Here is an 18,939-nt window from a genome sequence, read left to right on the forward strand (position 1 = left end):
ACAGCCCCGGGGGTGGAGCGCCCACTCCCTGGCCCTTTTACACCTGCCGTGCACCCAAACTAATTAGGTCGACAGCAGGGGTTCCCAGGGTTCCACCCGCAAGGCCTTGGGGGCGGGACCTCCCGGGGGCGGGGCCTATGGCGTGCGCGGTTCCCCGAGAGACGGCTGTGTCGAGGGGGCGGGGCCAGGACCTGGTTCCCACCGGGTGGCCGTGGCCAGCACTGCGGATGGCCCTGGGACCTTCCAGAAGCAGGACGGAAGAGAGAGCGCCGAGGACCGCGACAGAACAAGGCGGGACCTGTGATGTCCAGGGGGGCGGGGCCGGGGGGCGTGACTCCAGCTCGGGCGACCGGTGGTCGGAGTGGGGGAGAGCGGCCGAGCGGGCCATGCCCTGGGACTCCCCGTCGCTGTGGGAGCTGGTGGAGGAGCACGTTCCGCTCCCGGAGCGACCCGAAGTGAAGAGGATTCTGGGGGAGGCGGTGGTGGACCTGAACCTGGAGCTGCGAGCGGAGGTGGGGAGCGGGGAGGTGGGCCACGCCCCGGGCCGGCCCCAGGCGTTGGGAGCTTCCCCCACCTCCTCGGCGTCCGGCCCTGCCCGGGGACCTGCCAGCGCGCCCTGGTCCTCTCCTGCTCGACTCTGCCCCACCCCGCCCTCTCACCTCTTCCCTGCCCGGTCGCAAGGTGTCCCAGCTCTCCTTGCAGGTGGCGATGCTACAAGCACTGCTCCAAGAGGCCCGATCCTCCCGAGCCCCTGGCTCCCACCCCATCTCTGACCCTTCCTCCCTTCTGGCACCACCGCCTCTCCTGAGGGACCTTGTGCGCCAGGAACTGCGACAGCTGCTCCAAAGTCTCCGCCACAAGGCTATCTGCGAGGGCAGGTGGGCATGGCAGGCCTGGGCCCCGCCCTCGGACACCACGTGGGCTAGCCCCACCCCTGACAAGAGCCAGGGTGGCCTTTTCTATGGTTTCCTGACAGGACCCCTTAGCTCCCTCCGTGTGTACCTCTTTGTAGGGACCAGGCCCAAGCCTGGGCCCAATATAGCCCCAAAGTCCTTCGCTTTGCCTTGGAGGAGCCTACGTGTGACCTTCCAGAACAGGAGCAATTTCAAGGGACAGTGGTGGAGCCCAGGTAAAGTGATGGCAGAGGAAGAGGGCTTGCCAGAAGGTCCTAGTGAAAATGGTGGAGCCCACCTGACTCTACAGGGTAGCTGCCAGGCTGGGGCGGGACTCGTTAATAGCTGCTTGTGATAGGGGTCTGTACATGAGGGCCACAGAAGTCCTTTCTTGGGGGTCTCTTTTTTTTTTTTTTTGTCGGTTGTGGGGTTTGAACTTGGGGCCTGGGCACTGTCCCTGAGCTTTTTTGCTCAAGGCTAGTGCTCTACCACTTTGAGCCACAGCATCACTTTCCCGTGTCTTCAGAACTTTCATGCCTGGGCTCGCTTTGAAACATGATCCTCAGATCTTAGCCTCTTGAGTATCTAGGATTACTAGGCATGAGCCACCAGCACCCTGCTCCACAGAAGTCTTGAGGAGACACCTGCTCAGCCTTCAGGCAAGGCTTGCTGGAGAGTGACTAGGTTGATCTGTACCTGGGAGAATGAGGCAGATAGAAGAGCTTTTCCAGAAGAGGGGACAGGAGGCCATGTGCAAGGGAAAGTTGTTCTCAGGACTAGGGAACAGGAGTGAGAGTTAGGCAGAAGGCGCTGAGAAGGAGCACAAGGTGTTTCTAGCTGAGGGCTGAATGTGATCAAGGATTGGGACCACTTTGGAAGAAGTGGATGGTAGCAGTTTCTTATGTGAATTCTCACACAGCTCCGTAAGGTAGACAACATCCCCATTTTACAGATGAGGAAGTAAGGCTCAGAAAGAAGAGGCAATATGTCAGGAGTCACACATGGAAGAGTGTCCATGTGCAAGCCCGGGTTCTAGAATTCCTACTGTCACCTAGGTTGACTTTGTGAGAAAAGATACAAAATTAACCTAGGTGTGGCATTTGTGTGAAATATGGGGAGGGTGATAGTGACTTTTATCTGTCAGCAGCAGTCAAAGGACCCTCAGTGTCATCAAGGACCAACTGAACGTGTCCGGCATTGACCAGGTTGCTGGACACTTGAGGTGAGGACCAGGAGCATCTGAATGTGTATAGGTGGCAGACAGGACAAAAGACAGTAGATGGCTCTTGAGGGCCTGGGACTAATGAGAGGAAAGGGGGACAGCATGGGATTGGGGGAGGCAGACCCTCCCTATGCAGGGCTGAGCGGAGGGCAGAGCTGCTGCTGTAGAGATAGTAGTGGGCTGCTGTCAGGAGGTAACCAGGAGATGCCAGAGTCCTTGGATTTTTTTTGTTGTTGTTGTTTGCTTTTGTTTTTTGGTTGTGGGCCTTGAACTTAGGACCTGGTTTCTGTCCCAGAGTTCTTTTGCTCACAGCTAACACTCTACCACTTTAAGCCACAGCTGCACTTCTGGTTTGCTGGTAGTCTCACGGACTTTCCTGCCCAGGCTGGCTTTGAACTACAATTCTCAAATCTCAGCCTCCTGAGTAGCTAGGATTGCAAGTGTGAGCCACCAGTGCCCAGCAAGGTCCTAAGCAGGGAAAGGACTATAATAGAGGGGAGGATGGGGATGGTAAGTCACAGGCCCAAAGAGGAAGATGGTGCCTGCTGGTGTGGGAGCTGTGGGTGAGCCAGGAGACAACATCCTGCTTAGAAAGGGGTCTAACCTAGAAGGCAGAGGGCAGTGTCTGCTCAAAAAGGAATCAGGAGGAGCTCCTGGGCTCCTGCCTCCCTGCTTCTGACATGCTCCTTTGTGTTCCAGGGCCCTCTTGGAAGAGGACTGTCGTAACTTGGAGAGAGAGATCTCCACTCTGCAGGTGAGCACAGCCCTGGATTTTCCTCTAGGTTTACTGCTCAGCAGAGACTCACTTGCTTCTCCAGGCACGTGTGTTGTTTGCATATGTAAGTGCACATCAACATGGTGAGTCTTGCATCCATTTCTCATGTGTGCACACTTGTATATGAAATCCTAGTTCAGGATTCTGGCGGAGTCCCCAAGTCCAAGGTCAGCAGTTGTATATTAAGCTGCCAGACAGCCCAGGTTTCTTGTCTTTTTCTTTTAAGACTTTACAAGCCCAACCACCATCTTGCCAAAACCTTCAGCAAGGCTGGTGTTCACTCTGGGCATACCCTCATGGCAGCTGGCTGAGTTGCTTTCCAGGCCCAGCTCTAGGGATCTTGGCCACTGCCTTCAGGCAGGGCTACTGAGCAGCTTTCCCTGCAGTGCTGCCTGGAAGTGGAGCATACACGGGCTTGCCAACTCTCTGAGACAATCCCAGAGCCTACCCTGACAGGTGAGACCCCTGAACAGGCCCCAGAGCACCCCACTTCCTATCCCAGCCCCACATTGTACATCACCTAGGAGAGCTGGTCCCTGTCTCAACTGTGCCCTCCCTCAGAGCTGAAGGAACAGAAGAAGGCCATGGAACAGGAGCTGAAGGCCTCTCTCAGGCCTCCCTGCCCCTCTGCTATGCACAGGTATATCAAAGAACATAGGTGGTGGGCAGGGAGGGTTGAAGGGTTAGACTGTGACCTCTCCTCACAGCCATTCTTTCTCATCCAGGCAGCAGTCCTCAGAGTCCTCCACTCAGGGTCTCAGACCCTTTCCTTGTCACCCTGGGACGACCAGAGTCTGGTCTGGAACTCTCCAAGGCTATCAGCCTGCACCTCCTTTGGAGCGCTGTCCCCAGCCTGGAGGCCGGCCTGCCACTTGCCGCTGGGGCCGACAGCTTCGGTGCAGCCCCAGGAAAGGACCAGCTTCCACAACTGTGTCCAGTGCAGCACCCCGGGCTCCACCTGGAGCTCCAACCTGAAGGGCTGGCCACAGAAGCAGGCTTCTGATGGAATTCACCCCTACTTGCTGTGGCTACCTCCGGCTGCTATGGCTTGCCAGCATCTGGTCTAGTCTTGGATGAGCTTTGCCAGAACCTCAAGGCTGTTCGTCAACGGGTCCTTGCCCCACCCCTTTACCAGGCCCCTTGTATCTAGGGGTGAGTAGCTGCCTGTCTGCCTAACCATCAAAGCCTTTGGCCTTTCTCCTCCCAAGACTCCACAAAGGGACAACAGAGGTCCTATCCCAGCCAGACTCTTGTCCCCTAGGGGACCCAGACAAAGCACAGCAGCAGCTCAGTGACAGGAATAGAAATTTCATTAAAATCTATGGACTTTAAAATCCTAGTGGTGCACGAATGGGCAGGGGCGGGCAGCCCACCGTTATTGCTACAGAGGATTAGAGGCGGCTCTGCCAGGGCTGTCACTGCACAGAGGGCACAGGGGACAGACAAACGGAACACTGCAGGGCTCTGGAGGAGGAGATGGGCACATGGGCTGGGGCCATTTGGCACGTGAACAAGGGCAGCAGATCTGGAAGACTGGGCCTTTAGCCTAGTGGAGGAGGAGGCAAGAGGAAGTCGTGCAGGGTCCCCTGCTCCCAGGGCTGTGGGCTCAAAGCTCTTGTTGAGCAGCCTCCATCCCTGCCCTCCAGAAACAAATGCTTTGGGAGGGGATGCTGGGTCACAGCCTCAACTGGCTGGGCCTGACAGCCAGGGCTGGAATGGGGCAGAGACCCAGGAGTGGCCGAGTGAGGTGCAAGCAGGCCTGGAAGACAAATTGGAACCGAGGCTGGGGCAGGGGGTGGCAACCACAGATAATACAACTTTTACAAAAATAATTACACAGATAAACAGGGCTAGGTGGTACAGTCTGAACAAGTAACACTGTGCAGCCCCCAGCCCCTCACCCTGCCCCAAGTAGAAAGATCCAAATTTGCTTGGGCAGAGGTGGCGTCTGCTCTGGGGGCAGGAACACTGGTCATGAGGCTGGAGGCCAACCTCAGAACCTCAGCTTGGGGCAGAGTGTGAGGGAGTCAGGGGCCATGGGAAGCCTGATAGGCCTTTGGGGACCTGGCCCAAGACCCCTCCAAAGTGCTTTGGGACCCTCCAACAATCCTCCTGTTTCCTCCCCAACCCCAGCTGCCATCTTGGCATCCAAAGGACATGTAAACACTGGGGACACGAGCACAAATGACTGCACTAGCAGTGGTGGTCAAGGTGACAGCAGCCGTCCTGGCCAGGGCGTGGCGGGGCGGGGCAGGCGGTGACACCTGTCTCTGCCTCCCCAGTCTCTGTGTTGGGAGCAGAGGTGGGGTGGGGCCACTCTCCTGGCAGCTGTGCTCATATCCGGGAGTCCTGAAGGCGGCTGGAGCCATTACTGCCCACCATGGGGATCTGGGCCTTGTCCGGGTGCAGTGGCTGGACCTCGAACCCATCTTCAGGAGAGGGGGCTATGGTGGGGGCATAGCGCCCAGTCCGATGCTCCAGGAGGGCAGGGCCCCAGTCTCTGCTTGGCTTTGTGGCATTTTTCAAACGCTGTAGGCAGGAGATAGGGTGGGCAGGGCCAATCAGAAGGAAGCCCTCATCCATCTACCCCCTCCCCCAACTTCCCGTTTCACAGCCCCGGGCTGTGCCACCCCTTACCTGGAGGAGAGTGTCCCCATCTGTGCGACAGAGCTGGAACAGGGCATAGAGAGGGATGCAGATGACAGAGGACAGGGCCATGAGGAAGCCGATGGCCACGGCCCAGCCTGGGTACTGGTAGTGGTTATAGGTGATTGGCCGGTACTGGATCACCGTGAAGATGAGAATGAACTGTGGGGGTAGAGATAGGGGTGGCATGAGGTGGGCCTAGAACCTCTCCTAAGCCCTCTCCAATTCCCAAGCTAGGAATAGTTGGGGTCAAGAAGTGAATGAAGCAAGCAGAACCAAGGCACAGGGCATGGTAGGCGCCATGGAAGGGAAAAGCTGTATCTTCCCCAGTGTGCTAGACTAGCCGAAGAACAACCAAGTTGCTGCTCCCTTTGGAAGTCAGTCAGGTTTCACTCCAAGAGCTGAAATGGCTCCCTTCTGCCCATTGAGGTAGGGCTGAATTCCTGGTCTTTAGGCCTTTGCCTGGCTCCAAGACTTTGCCTGAGGGTTTCCATAACTCTCAGAACTTTTCGGCTTCTGTCCATTCATTCTGGGGAGGCAGCTTCTGTATCTTCCACTGCCAAACCCTAAGACACCTCCTTCAGGAAGCCTTTCTGAAGACTCCTGAGTGGTAGTTCCCATCCATCTTCCTATTTCCTAGGAGTTCCCAGGACCCGGGAGCTCCTGGGATTGCATCTGCTCTGAGTCTCCAGTGCCTGTCATTATCCCATTGACTGATTAAACTGATTTGTGCCAAGAGATTGGGGGAGGGGGAAGGAGAAGAGGAGGGAGAGCGGTGTGAAGAGTGTGAAGCCCTGCTGTGGTGGTGAAGAAGTGACATTCAGCTGGGGGAGGGCCCAAAGGCTAAAAAGGTCAGGCCCTGGACACACTAGGGAGCCTCTTGGGAACGAGGTGTGTGTGATGGAAAGCAAAGGCCAAGTCTACAGCAAGAGAAGCTAAAAAGAATGGGATCTGGGATTTGGGCAGGTGGCTCATGGTTCCACCTGGAAAGCTTGAACCTTGGCCTGCCAGAAGGGCTCAGTGACTTCTGAGGGTTTGGGGTTTTTTTTGTTTTGTTTTTTGTTTTTGTCCTGGGGCTTGAAATCTGGGCCTGGTGCTTGAACTCTGGGCCTGGTGCTGTCCCTTAGCTCTTCAGCTTAAGGCTAGTGCTCTACCACTTGAGCCACAGCACCATTTCTGGTTTCTTGGTGGTTAATTGGAGTCTCATGGACTTGCCTGCCCAGGCTGGCTTTGAACCCTCAATCCTCAGATCTCAGCCTTCTAAGTAGCTAGGATTACAGGCATGAACCACTGGCGCCCTGCTTCTGAGATTTTCAGCTGCGTCCTAGAACTCTGGCTGCTTTGGCCTTCCCTGACCCACAACAGGGGTCCCTTCCTGGTACCCTGAATATGGTCACCTGATGATGTCATACAAGAGTATGACAGTCCAGATGTTTCTACAGAGCCTGGAGTCTTCTCCTCAAAGGACCTCCAGCCTGGCTTTCTGGGCCCAGAGATGCACTATTCCCTTTGTCTCAAGAAGACACAACCCAGGCTGAGGCTGCACTCATAGGCTCTATTTGTGTCTGTCTGTCTGTCTCTTCCTCCTGCCCTCGAGAGGTACCCCCAGGTCTCCCCAGGGCAGTCATTAGTCCACCCTGAGTGCTGAGAAGCTGGGTCAGTGCCATGCCCCAAGAGGCTCGGGTGTGGGGTGGTGGCACCTGCCTCCACTGGCCTCCAACTCCTGACAGGAGACGTCTGCTCCTCCTGTTTCAAAGCTGGGCCAGTGGCCAGAGCTGGTACTGTGCCAAGCTGGGGAAACATCCCCATACCGCATGTGGTGGAGGCCTCTGCCCTCCAGGGACCTTTTTATTAGAAATATGAGCCAGAGTGGAAGTTCAGTGTGGAGTTCCCTGTAGCACTGAGAAGTTCAGCGGGACCAAACTGACTAGATGCTGCTTTACCATTAGCTGACCTCTCTGACTCTCTGTGTACTGTTATACTATCAACTCATGCCCCCAGCCTCTGACCCCAATGATCTGGTTTTCAGACTCACAGGCCATTCTTCCTTCCTATGGCATGATTTCTAGAGTCATGGTCACCCAGCAGGCTGGCTCCAAACTAGGCTACCTGCTCCACACCATGACCTTTATTAGCTGCCTCTTGTAAGCTAGGTAATTTGGGCACTACTTAGTATCCCTATGTCTTGGTTTCCTCATCACCCCTGGAGGGTGGTGGTATGGGAATCTGTTCAGGAAGTGCCTATTTCCTTGTAATGGGGGGAGGAGGGGAATAGGGAATGGTCTTCCTACCAGTTCTGCTCTCCATTCAGCATTTGTAGAATTAAGGACAGCACCCCCCAAGCCAACCCAGTTCCTAGTAGATTGGAAAGCTGCCCCCACAGCAGAACTATTGACTCCTTCAAACTGGCATCAAAAGGGGATGCTTCTGGGACATTCCACCATTCCTGATCCTGCCATGCCTCTCCTTCCTTGAGTGACAGCAGTGACATCAATCGCAAAGCCTCCTGAAACCCCCTCGGAAGAAGCCAGGCAGAACACACCAGGGAGGGGGCTGACTCACTGGAGTTGCTGCGGCCACTGTCCCCTTCAAGCATGGACATTGCCTTCAGTCAAATATGAGGCTCAACATCTCCTTCCTAAGCCAAGGCCAAGGCCTGGTGGCTTACACCTATCTGATCAATCTTTCCCTCAGACACCAGAAGCCAGAATTGTGGGTGTAGAGCTCTGGCCAGGTCGATGGACTCCTGCTCCCTTTCTGCTGGTTCCTAAGTAGACACTTGGCTGAGGGCCAGTAGGGGGCAGGGAGGGCCCCAAGGCACTCACGAAGATGATGGCTGGAGAGACAAAGCGCCAGCAGATCTGGAAGAAGAAAGGTGGAGGGAAGCCCAGCATCATCTGGATGTCTTGGAAGTAGTTCCGGTGCCCTGGAGAAAGGGTGGGGGATGGGTCAGCAGACCCAGCAGGACTGGCCAGGGATGGACAGGCAGGGCCATGGAAGTGCAGCACTTACCGTAGATGTACATGATGGACACACACATGATGCAGGAGATGACAACCAGGGAGAAGCTGGCTGCATAGTTGTCCATCAGCAGCAGCCAGTAGATGCCTGCCTGTGGGCCAGCAGGCAACTGAGCCAGGAGGGTCCAAGGCCCCAGGCTCCCTTGTTTCCCATGTACCCTGGCAAGTGCAGCCCAGCCTTTCTCCAACTCAATGTGGTTCTTACCTGGCTGGTAAGGGGGATGCCCAGCAGGAAGCCAGCCACAGCCACACCCAATGTCACATAGGTCTTCTTCTGCAGGATCCACTCATTCCCCACCTCATCCACGATGGCAGTGACCAGTGTCTCCAAGAGGCAGAACTGCAGGACACAGCTATCAGAGCGGGACCTCGAGCCCTGCTTCTCCCTCCCCAATCCCCCAGCTCACCCTGCACCTGTACCTGAGTGCCCAGCCCCAGCAAGATGAGCATGAAGAAGAAAAGCAGGGACCACAGCGGAGAGATGGGCAGCAGTGTGAGGGCCTCAGGGTAAGCCACAAAGGCCAAGCCAGGGCCGTGGTCTGCCACGCGAGACACATCCACACCCAGGTGATTGGCCATGAAGCCGAGGATGGAGAAGATGACAAAGCCTGCATAGACACTGGTGGCACAGTTGGTGATGCTGATGATGACACTGTCCCTGAGAGAGGGGAAAACGGGGGCAGAGTTCAAGAGAAGAGCAGATCTATATTTGACAAATCCCTTTATTGGACTAATGGAAAAGATGGAGTTTACCAAAAAAAAAAAAAAAGAAGAACTTGGACCCAAGTCCATAGGGTGTTAGCTTGCTCCCCACTCCTTGATGTGAGGCAAGAGAGAAGACATGGAAAGTTCTAGAATCAAAGGCTCCCCCTACCCCTTTTCTTGGGCCTTGTGAAAGTGAGTCGTAGGCCCCTGAGCCCTCACAGATTCCTGATAGCTGTTTCATCTCTTCTGTCTTTGCCAAAGCTTTTCCTCCCGCTCTGGAGATTCCATCCAGATACAGCATTGTCAAGACTTGGAGCTGTGAATGGGAGGCAAGGCCCCTGGCAGGGCAGAGCCTGGGAGTCTGGGTGATCAGGCTATGGAAAGACCAGGGGACAGGGTAGCCTCCAGGCAGGTCGGGGCCTCTTACCGGTAGCAGTTGTTGTGGAACTTGTTATAGGAAGCCATAGTGATGAGCCCGCCCCAGGCACAGCCCAGCGAGTAGAAGATCTGGGAGGCGGCATCGCCCCACACCTGCAGAGGGTGGCCAGTGAGGTGATGTGGCCAGAGGTAACCACCCTGGTCCCACGCTGACTCCTCTGGGGTCCCCCTCCGCATCCCACCTTGGCCTCCAGGATCTTGTCCCACTGTGGAGTCAGGTAGTACATGATGCCCGTGAAGGCTCCCTCCAGGGTCACTCCGCGGATGAACAGGATAGTGAGCACCACATAGGGGAAGGTGGCCGTGAAGTACACCACCTGGGGGGACAGGGCTCCATGGACTTCTCGCCCCCCTTCCCACTCTGCTACTACCTCTCAAACCACCCCCACCGCCACTGGGCTCTGGCCTTTCTTTCTTTCCCATGACCCATCATTACCCCCTCCCCACTACCCACCCACCCCCCAGGAAGGGCCAGACCCTGTCGGGGAAGGTACTTGCTTTCCCTGAAGACTTGACCCCTCTGATGAGGCAGAGGAAGACGACCACCCAGGAGACACCGAGGCAGCCCAGGAGGGGCAGCCGCACCTCCCCAAAGTTCCCGATGTCATCTGACAGCTTCAACACGTAGAGCCTGGGGAAGGGGAGGCTGTCACTGCACGGCCAGCCTCCGTGCTGCAGTTCCCAAACCCCATGGGCCTGCTAGCTGCTCCCCTTTCTCCCACAACAGCCTGTTTGTGTGAGACGGGAGCCACATTTAGGACCCCAGTCCCAGCCAGCCCAGCCCCTAGCAGCCAACTGCAACTCCTGACAATTTGACACAAGTCCACTGCCATGCAGCCTTTCTTGGGACCCTCAAGGACTCAGTGTCCTGGCCTCAAGGAGTTATCTGAGGCTCAGGCTTCCCCTGGGGCATGGGCATCTCCCAGTTTTTGCTTGGGCCCCCCACAGGCACTTGCCCTTTGCCTCTGCATTTTGCCCTTTGGGAATCCCTCTTTCATCCTGTCAGAGCCACCTCTTCCAGGAAGCCTTCTGTTAAGTATTTCACCCTAGTCTTCTCCATCTCCCACCAAGTAAGGGAAGACAGCCAGGTGCTAAGCACCTGAACTCCTCCCTATGGGCCCAGCTGTGCTCTTTCAATCAACAGGACATTCATATGCCAGGCTGTGGGCCAGGCCACTGGGCATCCAGACTTGCATGGAGCAGCTTCTTCCTCATGGAAGAAGGCGGAGGAAAGAAGCAGGACTGCTTTAGAAGGAAAGAAGGGGGTAAAGATGGGACCAAGTGCCATAGGCAGGGATGTGACACTCTCGTGGGGAGAGCCTCAGAGTGAAGGCTTCTCAGAATAAGCCAGGTTGCAGCTTTGGTGGTAAGGAGTTGAGAAGAGATGGACAAAGAGACCAGGGAGGCCAGGCCAGGTTAGAGGAACAGTACAAGAGAGGCAGGCATACATGTTTGCTTGGCAGGCCTGCCTACTAACATGCATGATCCTTTGGCAGTCTATCTTCCACCCAGGTTCTTCACAATATGGCCTGCAGAGGGTGCATTCTCCCCCTCTCCGTCCCCTCCCTCTTTCTCTAGTCTGCCAGCATCAACCCCAAGCACTTTCAGGACCATTTCCAGGCTCTCAGGCCCCAGGAACCAACAGACAACAGGAAGAGGAACAGCAGAAGCTCCTGGTCCCCTTCAACAGTGCTCTTCTGTCTCTTCCTTCACAGCACACACAGACAAAAGTATGTGTTGGTCCATTGAGGTAAACAGACGAGGTCCCTCACAGCTGAGAGCAGCTAGGCTGGGGCTCTGGACTACCCAAGCACGGAGGCCCTTCCTGCCTGGGTACTCCAATACTGGACACATCAGTGCTGGGAAGCTTGGTCTCTTCTGCTTCACTCAACAGATGCTTTCCCGAAGCAGCAGCACTCAAGTAAAGAAACCCTTTATTGTTTAAAGGATTTTAAATACTGTAGTTGTGTGTATATTTGTCAGTGTGTGCCAGAACTGGTACTTGAACTCAGGGCCTCATGTTCTCATTTGGCTTTTCTGATCAAGACTGTTATTCTACCAATTGAGCCATACCTACACTTCTGGCTTTTTACTGGTTAATTCGAGATTAAAGAGTCTCACAGACTTTCCTGCCTAGGCTAGCTTAGAACCTCAATCCTCAGATCTTAGCCTCTTGAGTAGCTAGGATTACAGTTGTGAACCCCCAGTGCCCATCTTTAAACTGGTAGTATGTGATGTTACTTTGTATTGCAAGAACATAGCGTTACCATACTAGAAATTAAAGAGTTTAGAAGGTTAGCCTGAGAACCAAAGAATAAACACTAGCTTTATTTTAGATGGCACCATATTTAAGTGTGTTGTTGTTTTAGGCCATGTGTTTTTGGGATCAGTTAAGAACTTTTGGAACACAACATATTTACAAAGTGGCTCTATGGAATTATTCTAATTTATTTTTCTTTTAGAACTTGAATTTATTACCACCAGTGGGCCCAGAAGAGTTTCTACTCCAAACTCTGAGCCTCTGCCTTATTATTTTTCATATGTATGTATGTACGTATCTATCTATCTATCTAAAAGGCCATAAGAGAGCTACCATAGCTGCGGTCGTCACTCATCCGGTCATGGCTATGGCTATGGCCACTGAGCATACACCATAGTTCTTGATGTTTATGCTAGAGCATCTCATGTCATATTTATAACAATAAGGGAGCCAGGTACTGGTGGCTCATGTCAGTAGTCTTAGCTAGTCAGAAGGCTGAGACCAGAGGATCAAGGTTTGAAGCCAGCCCAGGAAGGAAAGTCTGTGAAAGTCATATCTCCAATTAACAACAAAAAAGCCAGAAGTGGAGCTGTGGCTCAAGAAATAAGGCACTAAAACTAGCCTTGAGCATAAAAGCTCAGGGACAGCGCCCAGGCCTTGAGTTCAAGCTCCAGCTCTGGCGTGCGCATGTGCACATGCGCATGCATGCCCATGCATGCACACACACACACACACACACACACACACACACACACACACACCAATGAAAGGGCTATCATAACCACTCTGAAGGGTAAATACATGAGGTTGGATGACTTCCCAAGACCAAAGAGGACATAAGTGGCAGAGACAAGGTTTGAATGGGGTGGAGGTGCCAGGAGGAGGGGGAAGGTGGGCTAGGATTACTGTGTTGGGTATCAGGTGTTGGATGCCACAGAGGCTGTGGAGCTGGGAAAGCCTGGTCATGAAGCTAGGGCCTGGTGGCAGGACTCAGACCAGCACAGATAAGAATGTGAAGGTCAGGTGGAAGGAAATGGTGAAAGAGCGGAGGAGGGTTTAAGTGGGAAGGGTAGGCAAGAAGCAGATGTAGCTCAGAAATCTGCCCTCTGGACTTACCTTATATTAGAGGTATCTTTTTTTTTACGCTGCTAGGATCAAAGGGGGCCGCTTGCATGCTCAGCAAGCACTCTATCTACCACTAACCATAAAAAAATTTTTTTTGGTCTTGATTTCCTAATTCATATAATGGTAACTTTTTTGTTTGTTTTGGTGTCTGAGACTGGGACTCAAACTCCGTATCTGATGCTTTCTCTCATTGGCTGGCACCGTACCACTTGAGCCATGCCTCCAACCCCATAAAATGGTATCTTGAAAATTACACCTGCATAATCTACCTAACACAGAGTTGTAATGGGCTATCATAACCACTCTAATGCCACTATTCAAAGGTTCTTGTGGGCTGACCACATCTGTCAGGCCCCCCTGACCAGATGGCCCTGTTACTGGCAACCACTTAACCTCTGAATATCAGCCTCCAGATCTGAACCTGGGGATAACAGTGTCTACTGAAATAATATGTCTGCACAGAGTAGATGCTCAGGATATGGGGTCCGGGGCAACTCTCCTGAAACCAGCTCAAAGGCTATTGTGACAGGTCACTTCCCAGGACTTCCAGGAGGTGGCAGTAAGGAGCTATTCTACCAGGAAGCTATGGAGCTAGAGACAGCGCTGGTTTCAGGAAGGCTTGGTACAACCTAGGTCTGTGTGCAGGGCTCAGCTGGTCACCCAGTGCCCTCCCCTCTCCCCCCCACCCTCCATCAGCTTTCTTTTTATTTTCTTCTTCTTCTTTTCCCCTGGTTGTGGGGCTTGAACACTGGGCCTGGGTGCTGTCCTGGAGCTCTTTAGCTCAAGGCTAGTGCTCTACCACTTGAGCCACAGCAGCTTTTTCTGTTTATGTGTTACTGAGAATTGAGCCCAGGGCTTCATGCATACTAGACAAGCACCCTTACCACGAAGTCACCCTCCCAGCCCCCATCAGATTTCTGAAGGCAATTCTCTGATTTTACTAGATAAAAACCTCCAGAGATTTCTCCTGGGAGTTTTTCCTGGGACAGGCACTATGGAGGACCTGGTTGAGGGGAAGGTATAGGGAGAGAGTATAGAAGAGGAGCAGAAGGCTTTGTGGTTCTGGAAACATCCAACAGGACTTATCATCCTCAGGCTAGATCAAGCTACCCAGTTTACACCTTGCATTGGGCAAATATCCGCTTAGCTCTTCCACTGGATGAACACTATAAGACAATGTTCACCTGTATCTTACGCACTGTTCTGCCTTGCCTCTTAAACAGCTTGTCCAGTGACTGAGCCACCAGGCCTGTCAAGCTCTCACTGGAAGACAGGTTCTTTTCCCTAGACTGCGTTCTAAGGGCCGTTAGCCATGTCTTACCCACCTTTGAGGGCCTATCCTCTGCCAGCAGAGGCTGGCACAGAGGATCTAGTGCTCCAGGTTTGTGCCCTTTGGACTGGACTTGGAGGACCCACTGGAACTGCAGAATCCCAGGGGCCTGTGCATCAACCCTGTGGCTCTCCCTGAGGGCAGAGAAAGCCTTCAACTCAGGCTAGCAACGAACTCTTGCGCATGTGCTGCCTGCCGGTCTCACCTCTGTTCCAGTTGCCCCCACAAGCACCGCTCCCATAGGCCTCCTAGTCTCTGCTCTCTTGATCCTTATCCTTTTCCTGGGTAGCCATAACTACTACCTCCTTGGTGTTTCCACACCCCATACATGGACCTATACCAAAGCACCTGCCTGTACTATGACTAGCTATCGGTCTCCCACCTGACTTTGAACTCCTCAGGGCAGATGCTCTGGGCCCTTCGTACCTGCCATAGACACACAGAGCCTGCGGAGCACACATCATGAATGTTTGTGGAGTGAATGAATGAGGTCTACTCACCCATATGCTCTGCCCTGGGGCTCCTCAACAGGATATGGGAAATTCCTTCCAGGATGTCTTGAAGTACCCTCACCTACCACTTTGGACAAGGTGCTCAAGGACACTCGCAGCAATAGCTGCTTTCAGCAGGTCCTGAGATTCTGGTCTCTCACCTCTGAATGGCCTGTTTTGATCTTGGCACCCTAGCTATTTCTTGGCTCCTTTTGGTCTGCAGTACTAAATCGAAGCCTAATTCTTGTCAGTTCTCTATGAACACAGTGTGCCTCCACAGGCTATGGTAGTCTCCCCACAGCCTTAGGATCAACCTCTGTTTATCTGGGACCCAGAGCCTTTGCTTATGCTGTTCTCACCAGCATGCCATCCTCCTTTGTCTGAATTCTTTTCTGTAGTCTTGTCAGATTTCTGGAGCTCTCTCTCTCACTACTACTCTGTAAGGATTTCCCAACTCGCCATCTTCCATAGCTCTCTGCGTTGTCAGCCTCTTTACCCACCTTAACACAGCTGAGGTCAGAAAACCCGATCTAGTCTGCACACGGTTGCTTAATGGGGACAAGGAGGGCTTGAGGGCTGCCTCCAGGTCCCGTTCTGGCTTGGCTCCAGTGGGGGGGCCTCACCTCCAGTACTCCTCACTTGGGCTGGTCCTCTGCAGGGTGTGGTTGAGCATGTGAGAGAGATTGCTGGGAAGGAGGGAGGACCGGGAGCCATTGGTGAAATTGGAGGCATCCAGAACACCAGCACAGTCGGGCGTGTTCCAAGGGTTATTGCAGTAGGCCCAGGGCAGCACATGTGTCATGGATGAGAAGAAGTAGTAGAAGGCGATGCAGATAACCACGTTGTAGTAGATGCCGATATATGTGGATACCACCATCATGCCATAGCCCACGCCTGGAGAAGGGAACCAATCAGCACTGTTGAGGGAGAAGTCTCACACATCTAAGCAGAAGGAGGTGAGGTGAACAGTTCCTGAGGGCCCAAGGGGTAGACTTTGATGGATGGCTGCTGGAGGGGTAGGTCAAGGCCATAACAAGGAGAATTAGGGAGTAATTTGTGTGTATATTGGCAGGAGAGGAGGGTGGAGGCTATGTAAACATGGACTCCAGCAGGTATCTATGGCTTAGCCATTGATGTGGTGGGGCTGGGGGTCAGGGCCAAGGCTCCACAGGGGATGGCAGTGTTTATACAGATGGGTTAGTGGACTAGGCCTTCAGAGGCCTGTGTGTGTGAGAGGGGGGAGGGAGGAGAGGAGAGAGAGAGAGAGAGAGAGAGAGAGAGAGAGAGAGAGAGAGAGAGCGCCAGTCCCACCCACCCAGGTCTTACCTTTAAACATGGGGCTGATCCTCCAGACTCCCAGGCAGCCCTGGCTTGCAAACTGGCCAAAGGAGAGCTCCATGAAGAAGAGGGGGATCCCACAGAATATCAGCATGATGAAGTAGGGGAACATGAAGGCGCCTGGTGGGCAGGGAGAGGTAGGTGTGGCTCAGGGTGGGCTTGGGAAATCCCCCCTGGCCTTCTTGCTCCAAACCCAACAGTAAAACCCTGTGATTGGATAGGGTTAGAGTAGGGGTGTGGCAGGCACTGAGGAGCTGGGATCTGAGGCACAGTCCCCTAACGGCCTTTGAACTTGACAGAGGCTCCTGGGAAGTCAGCTCCCCACAGAATCCAATCCTGGAGCTGCCATGTTTGGGTGGGAATGGATGGTTTAACCATGACACATGTGAGCAGATGCTGACACATGAGGGTAAGAGAGTGAACCCCAGGAAGTTGAGCTATTTTCTTCACTTCTCCTTGCCTCAAGGGAGCAGGGTTGAAGGGTAGTCTTGTACTTAAGCTAAGGAAGGGATAAAGATGAGGGCCAGAGGCCAGCCTTTCTGGAGTTGGGTCTGAACCAGGGAGAGAGTAGCCCAGGCCCTGGTGAGTGGGCTCTACCAGAGTGAGTGGTCCCTGCCCTGTGTCCACTGGGTACCTCCCCCGTTGCGATAGCAGAGGTATGGGAAGCGCCAGACATTGCCCAGGCCCACGGCATAGCCCACGCTCGTCAGTACAAACTCGATCTGGTTGCCCCAGTTGCCCCGTGTGAGGTTCTGGTCCCTCTTGGTGGCCTCGCTGGGCACAGCACCATTCTGTGGGGACAGGAGAAAAGTCACCATCAGCAAGGCGTTTGTCCTCCATGCTTGACCCTCTGAGCCTCCCCCAGTGGGAACACCTTGGACCCTTCAAGCATCTTCCTCCTGGGCTTTCCCTCTGCTGGCAGGAGCTGCAGGCAGACCTGACGGAGGAGGGGAGCAAGGACCAGTGGCTGCCAGAGGATGCCCAGCAGAGCCTCCCTTACTGAGCCCCAGCAGCCGATGCCAGGTGTGTACGCACACCTGAAGGGCTGCTGTTCACTACTGGGAGTGGGATACTGAGGGGGGAGCAGAGATGAGATCTTCCCACCTCTCTCAAACCTCCTTCTCCCCTCGGGGTACGGATCTGGGAGCAGCTGAACCTCATACCAAGCAGCCAAGTCAGGCTGGGCACAAAGGGGCCTGTGTCCAGACAGCCCCCCCACCCCCGCCGGGCTGCCTACTACATCGCCAGGCTGAGCACGCTGCCCATGGGCAGTCATTGGCAAGACCCCTCCCCCAGCTGAAGGCTTCTTCCTAGGGTATAGAGTGGGAAATGTCTGGAGAGAAGTGAGGAGCAGCTGAGCTGGGCCAGCTCTAGGGAGGACATTGCAAGGCTCCATGTGAGAGGATCCAGGGGAGACTCCATAGTGCCCACAGCTGGGGAGGGGGCTCGGGAGAAGCTGACTGAGGTTACAGCTAGGGTTGCTGGGCCATGAGTCAGGGGAAGAGACCAGAGTGAGAGGCACCATGCTAGACTTTGAGGACAGACTCTGCTAGGGGAAACCATAGTTCTAGAAAAGCAGGGAAGGGAGAAGAGTCTGGGTGTATTAAGAGAGTTGCCTGAAGAATATGGAGTCCCAAGGTGGAGAACGTTGATGGAGGGCTGTGCGCTGGAGGAGAATGCAGGGCCTGCCCGCTGGAGCCATCACACTGGGCTGGGTGGCCCAGGGCTCCACTGAAGACAGACAGCTCATGGGCAGCCTCTGTCCCAGAGTTGGAACTAGCGCTGCAGGTCCCTTAGTAAAAGGGAATGTGTCCCTTCTCTGGACCACACCACTCCTAGCCGCCTTCCACAGAGGCCTCTGGCTTGATAGCCACTCTGCACCCAGGGGCTGAAGAGTCTTGTTAAGAAGACATAAAGGGGGCTGGGAAGGTGGCTCAGTGGTAGAGTGCTTGCCTTGCATGCATGAAGTCCTGGGCTTGATTCCTCAGTACCACATAACCAGAAAAAGCCAGAAGTGGCACTGGGGCTCAAGTGTTAGAGTGCTAGCCTTGAGCAAAAGAAGCTCAGGGACAATGTCCAGGCCCTGAGTTCAAGCCCCAGAACTGGCAAAAATAAAAAACAAAAAAAATAAAGACCCTGAGAGGCACCAGATGAAAAACACATGCAGTGTTTAAGGGCCAAGCATGAGCTATGCTCCTGTGAGAGGAAGGGACAGAAATCTCTGAAGGACACCTGGATCAGAGATGGAGCAATGTGGCCTCAGAGACAGCAGCATGATGCTGACACTCAGCTTGAAAGAGATATCGCCAGGACAACAGTTGCTTGGCCAATAATAAGCAAGGTGGCCCACCACTTTGAAATGCTGTCAGACTGTGACACTGGCAGACAGACAAAAATGGCTTCACAGGTGCCCTAGAAACTTCTGGAAAGGTCCACAAGGGAATATAAACACAAGCGTACCAACCTCTGGCAGACAAGGTTGTGAGGGGCCAGCCTGCACACCCAACTCAAGGCTGCTCCAGCAGCCAAGCTGTCCCTCATACCCCTGGACAGCATGGGAAAACGGTGTGAGAGGTCCTTCAAGAAGCACTCTGAGGCTGGGTGGTGGTGGCTCACGCCTATAATCCTAGCTACTCAGGAGGCTGAGATCTGAGGATGATGGTTCAAAGCCAGCCCAGGTAGTAAAGTCTGTGAGA

At 54.2% G+C, this 18,939-nt stretch overlaps 2 protein-coding genes across 5 annotated transcripts in view; one reads left to right on the forward strand and one right to left on the reverse strand.

The window, feature by feature from the left end:
* The first annotated feature begins 196 nt into the window (after positions 1 to 196).
* Positions 197 to 4,719, forward strand: Ccdc24 (coiled-coil domain containing 24). 4 transcript variants are annotated; one of them, XM_042682651.1, is made up of 8 exons: positions 197 to 512; positions 691 to 878; positions 1,013 to 1,129; positions 2,038 to 2,115; positions 2,815 to 2,869; positions 3,277 to 3,346; positions 3,452 to 3,530; positions 3,620 to 4,719. In XM_042682651.1, the coding sequence occupies exons 1-8, from the start codon at positions 228 to 230 to the stop codon at positions 3,891 to 3,893; spliced, it is 1,146 nt and encodes a 381-aa protein (XP_042538585.1). In that variant the 5' UTR covers positions 197 to 227; the 3' UTR covers positions 3,894 to 4,719. The 4 variants fall into 4 exon arrangements, with proteins under 4 accessions (XP_042538585.1, XP_042538590.1, XP_042538597.1 ...); XM_042682656.1 differs by having other exon boundaries at positions 2,041 to 2,115; XM_042682663.1 differs by having other exon boundaries at positions 3,616 to 3,939.
* Slc6a9 (solute carrier family 6 member 9) overlaps positions 4,183 to 18,939 on the reverse strand; it is a 34,301-nt gene continuing 19,544 nt past the window's right edge. Inside the window, exons 3-14 of the mRNA XM_042682645.1 lie at positions 16,878 to 17,034; positions 16,232 to 16,363; positions 15,529 to 15,799; positions 10,198 to 10,330; positions 9,882 to 10,016; positions 9,689 to 9,792; positions 8,977 to 9,214; positions 8,762 to 8,896; positions 8,549 to 8,648; positions 8,362 to 8,462; positions 5,528 to 5,698; positions 4,183 to 5,419 (exon numbers count right to left, since the gene is read on the reverse strand). Of these exons, the coding sequence (XP_042538579.1) occupies positions 5,225 to 5,419; positions 5,528 to 5,698; positions 8,362 to 8,462; positions 8,549 to 8,648; positions 8,762 to 8,896; positions 8,977 to 9,214; positions 9,689 to 9,792; positions 9,882 to 10,016; positions 10,198 to 10,330; positions 15,529 to 15,799; positions 16,232 to 16,363; positions 16,878 to 17,034 (1,872 nt within the window). The 3' untranslated portion in view covers positions 4,183 to 5,224. The remainder of the gene's footprint in view (positions 5,420 to 5,527; positions 5,699 to 8,361; positions 8,463 to 8,548; positions 8,649 to 8,761; positions 8,897 to 8,976; positions 9,215 to 9,688; positions 9,793 to 9,881; positions 10,017 to 10,197; positions 10,331 to 15,528; positions 15,800 to 16,231; positions 16,364 to 16,877; positions 17,035 to 18,939) is intronic.

The sequence above is a fragment of the Dipodomys spectabilis genome, unplaced genomic scaffold (genome assembly GCF_019054845.1).
Source record: "Dipodomys spectabilis isolate Male_0828 unplaced genomic scaffold, ASM1905484v1 ptg000002l, whole genome shotgun sequence".
Lineage (NCBI taxonomy): Eukaryota > Metazoa > Chordata > Mammalia > Rodentia > Heteromyidae > Dipodomys > Dipodomys spectabilis.

Coding starts and splice junctions, on each gene's coding strand:
- Ccdc24 (XM_042682651.1), top strand. CDS start 228: ATGGCCCTGGGACCTTCCAGAAGCAGGACGGAAGAGAGAGCGCCGAGG. Junction 513..690: donor ACCTGGAGCTGCGAGCGGAG/GTGGGGAGCGGG, acceptor AAGGTGTCCCAG/CTCTCCTTGCAGGTGGCGAT. Junction 879..1,012: donor AAGGCTATCTGCGAGGGCAG/GTGGGCATGGCA, acceptor ACCTCTTTGTAG/GGACCAGGCCCAAGCCTGGG.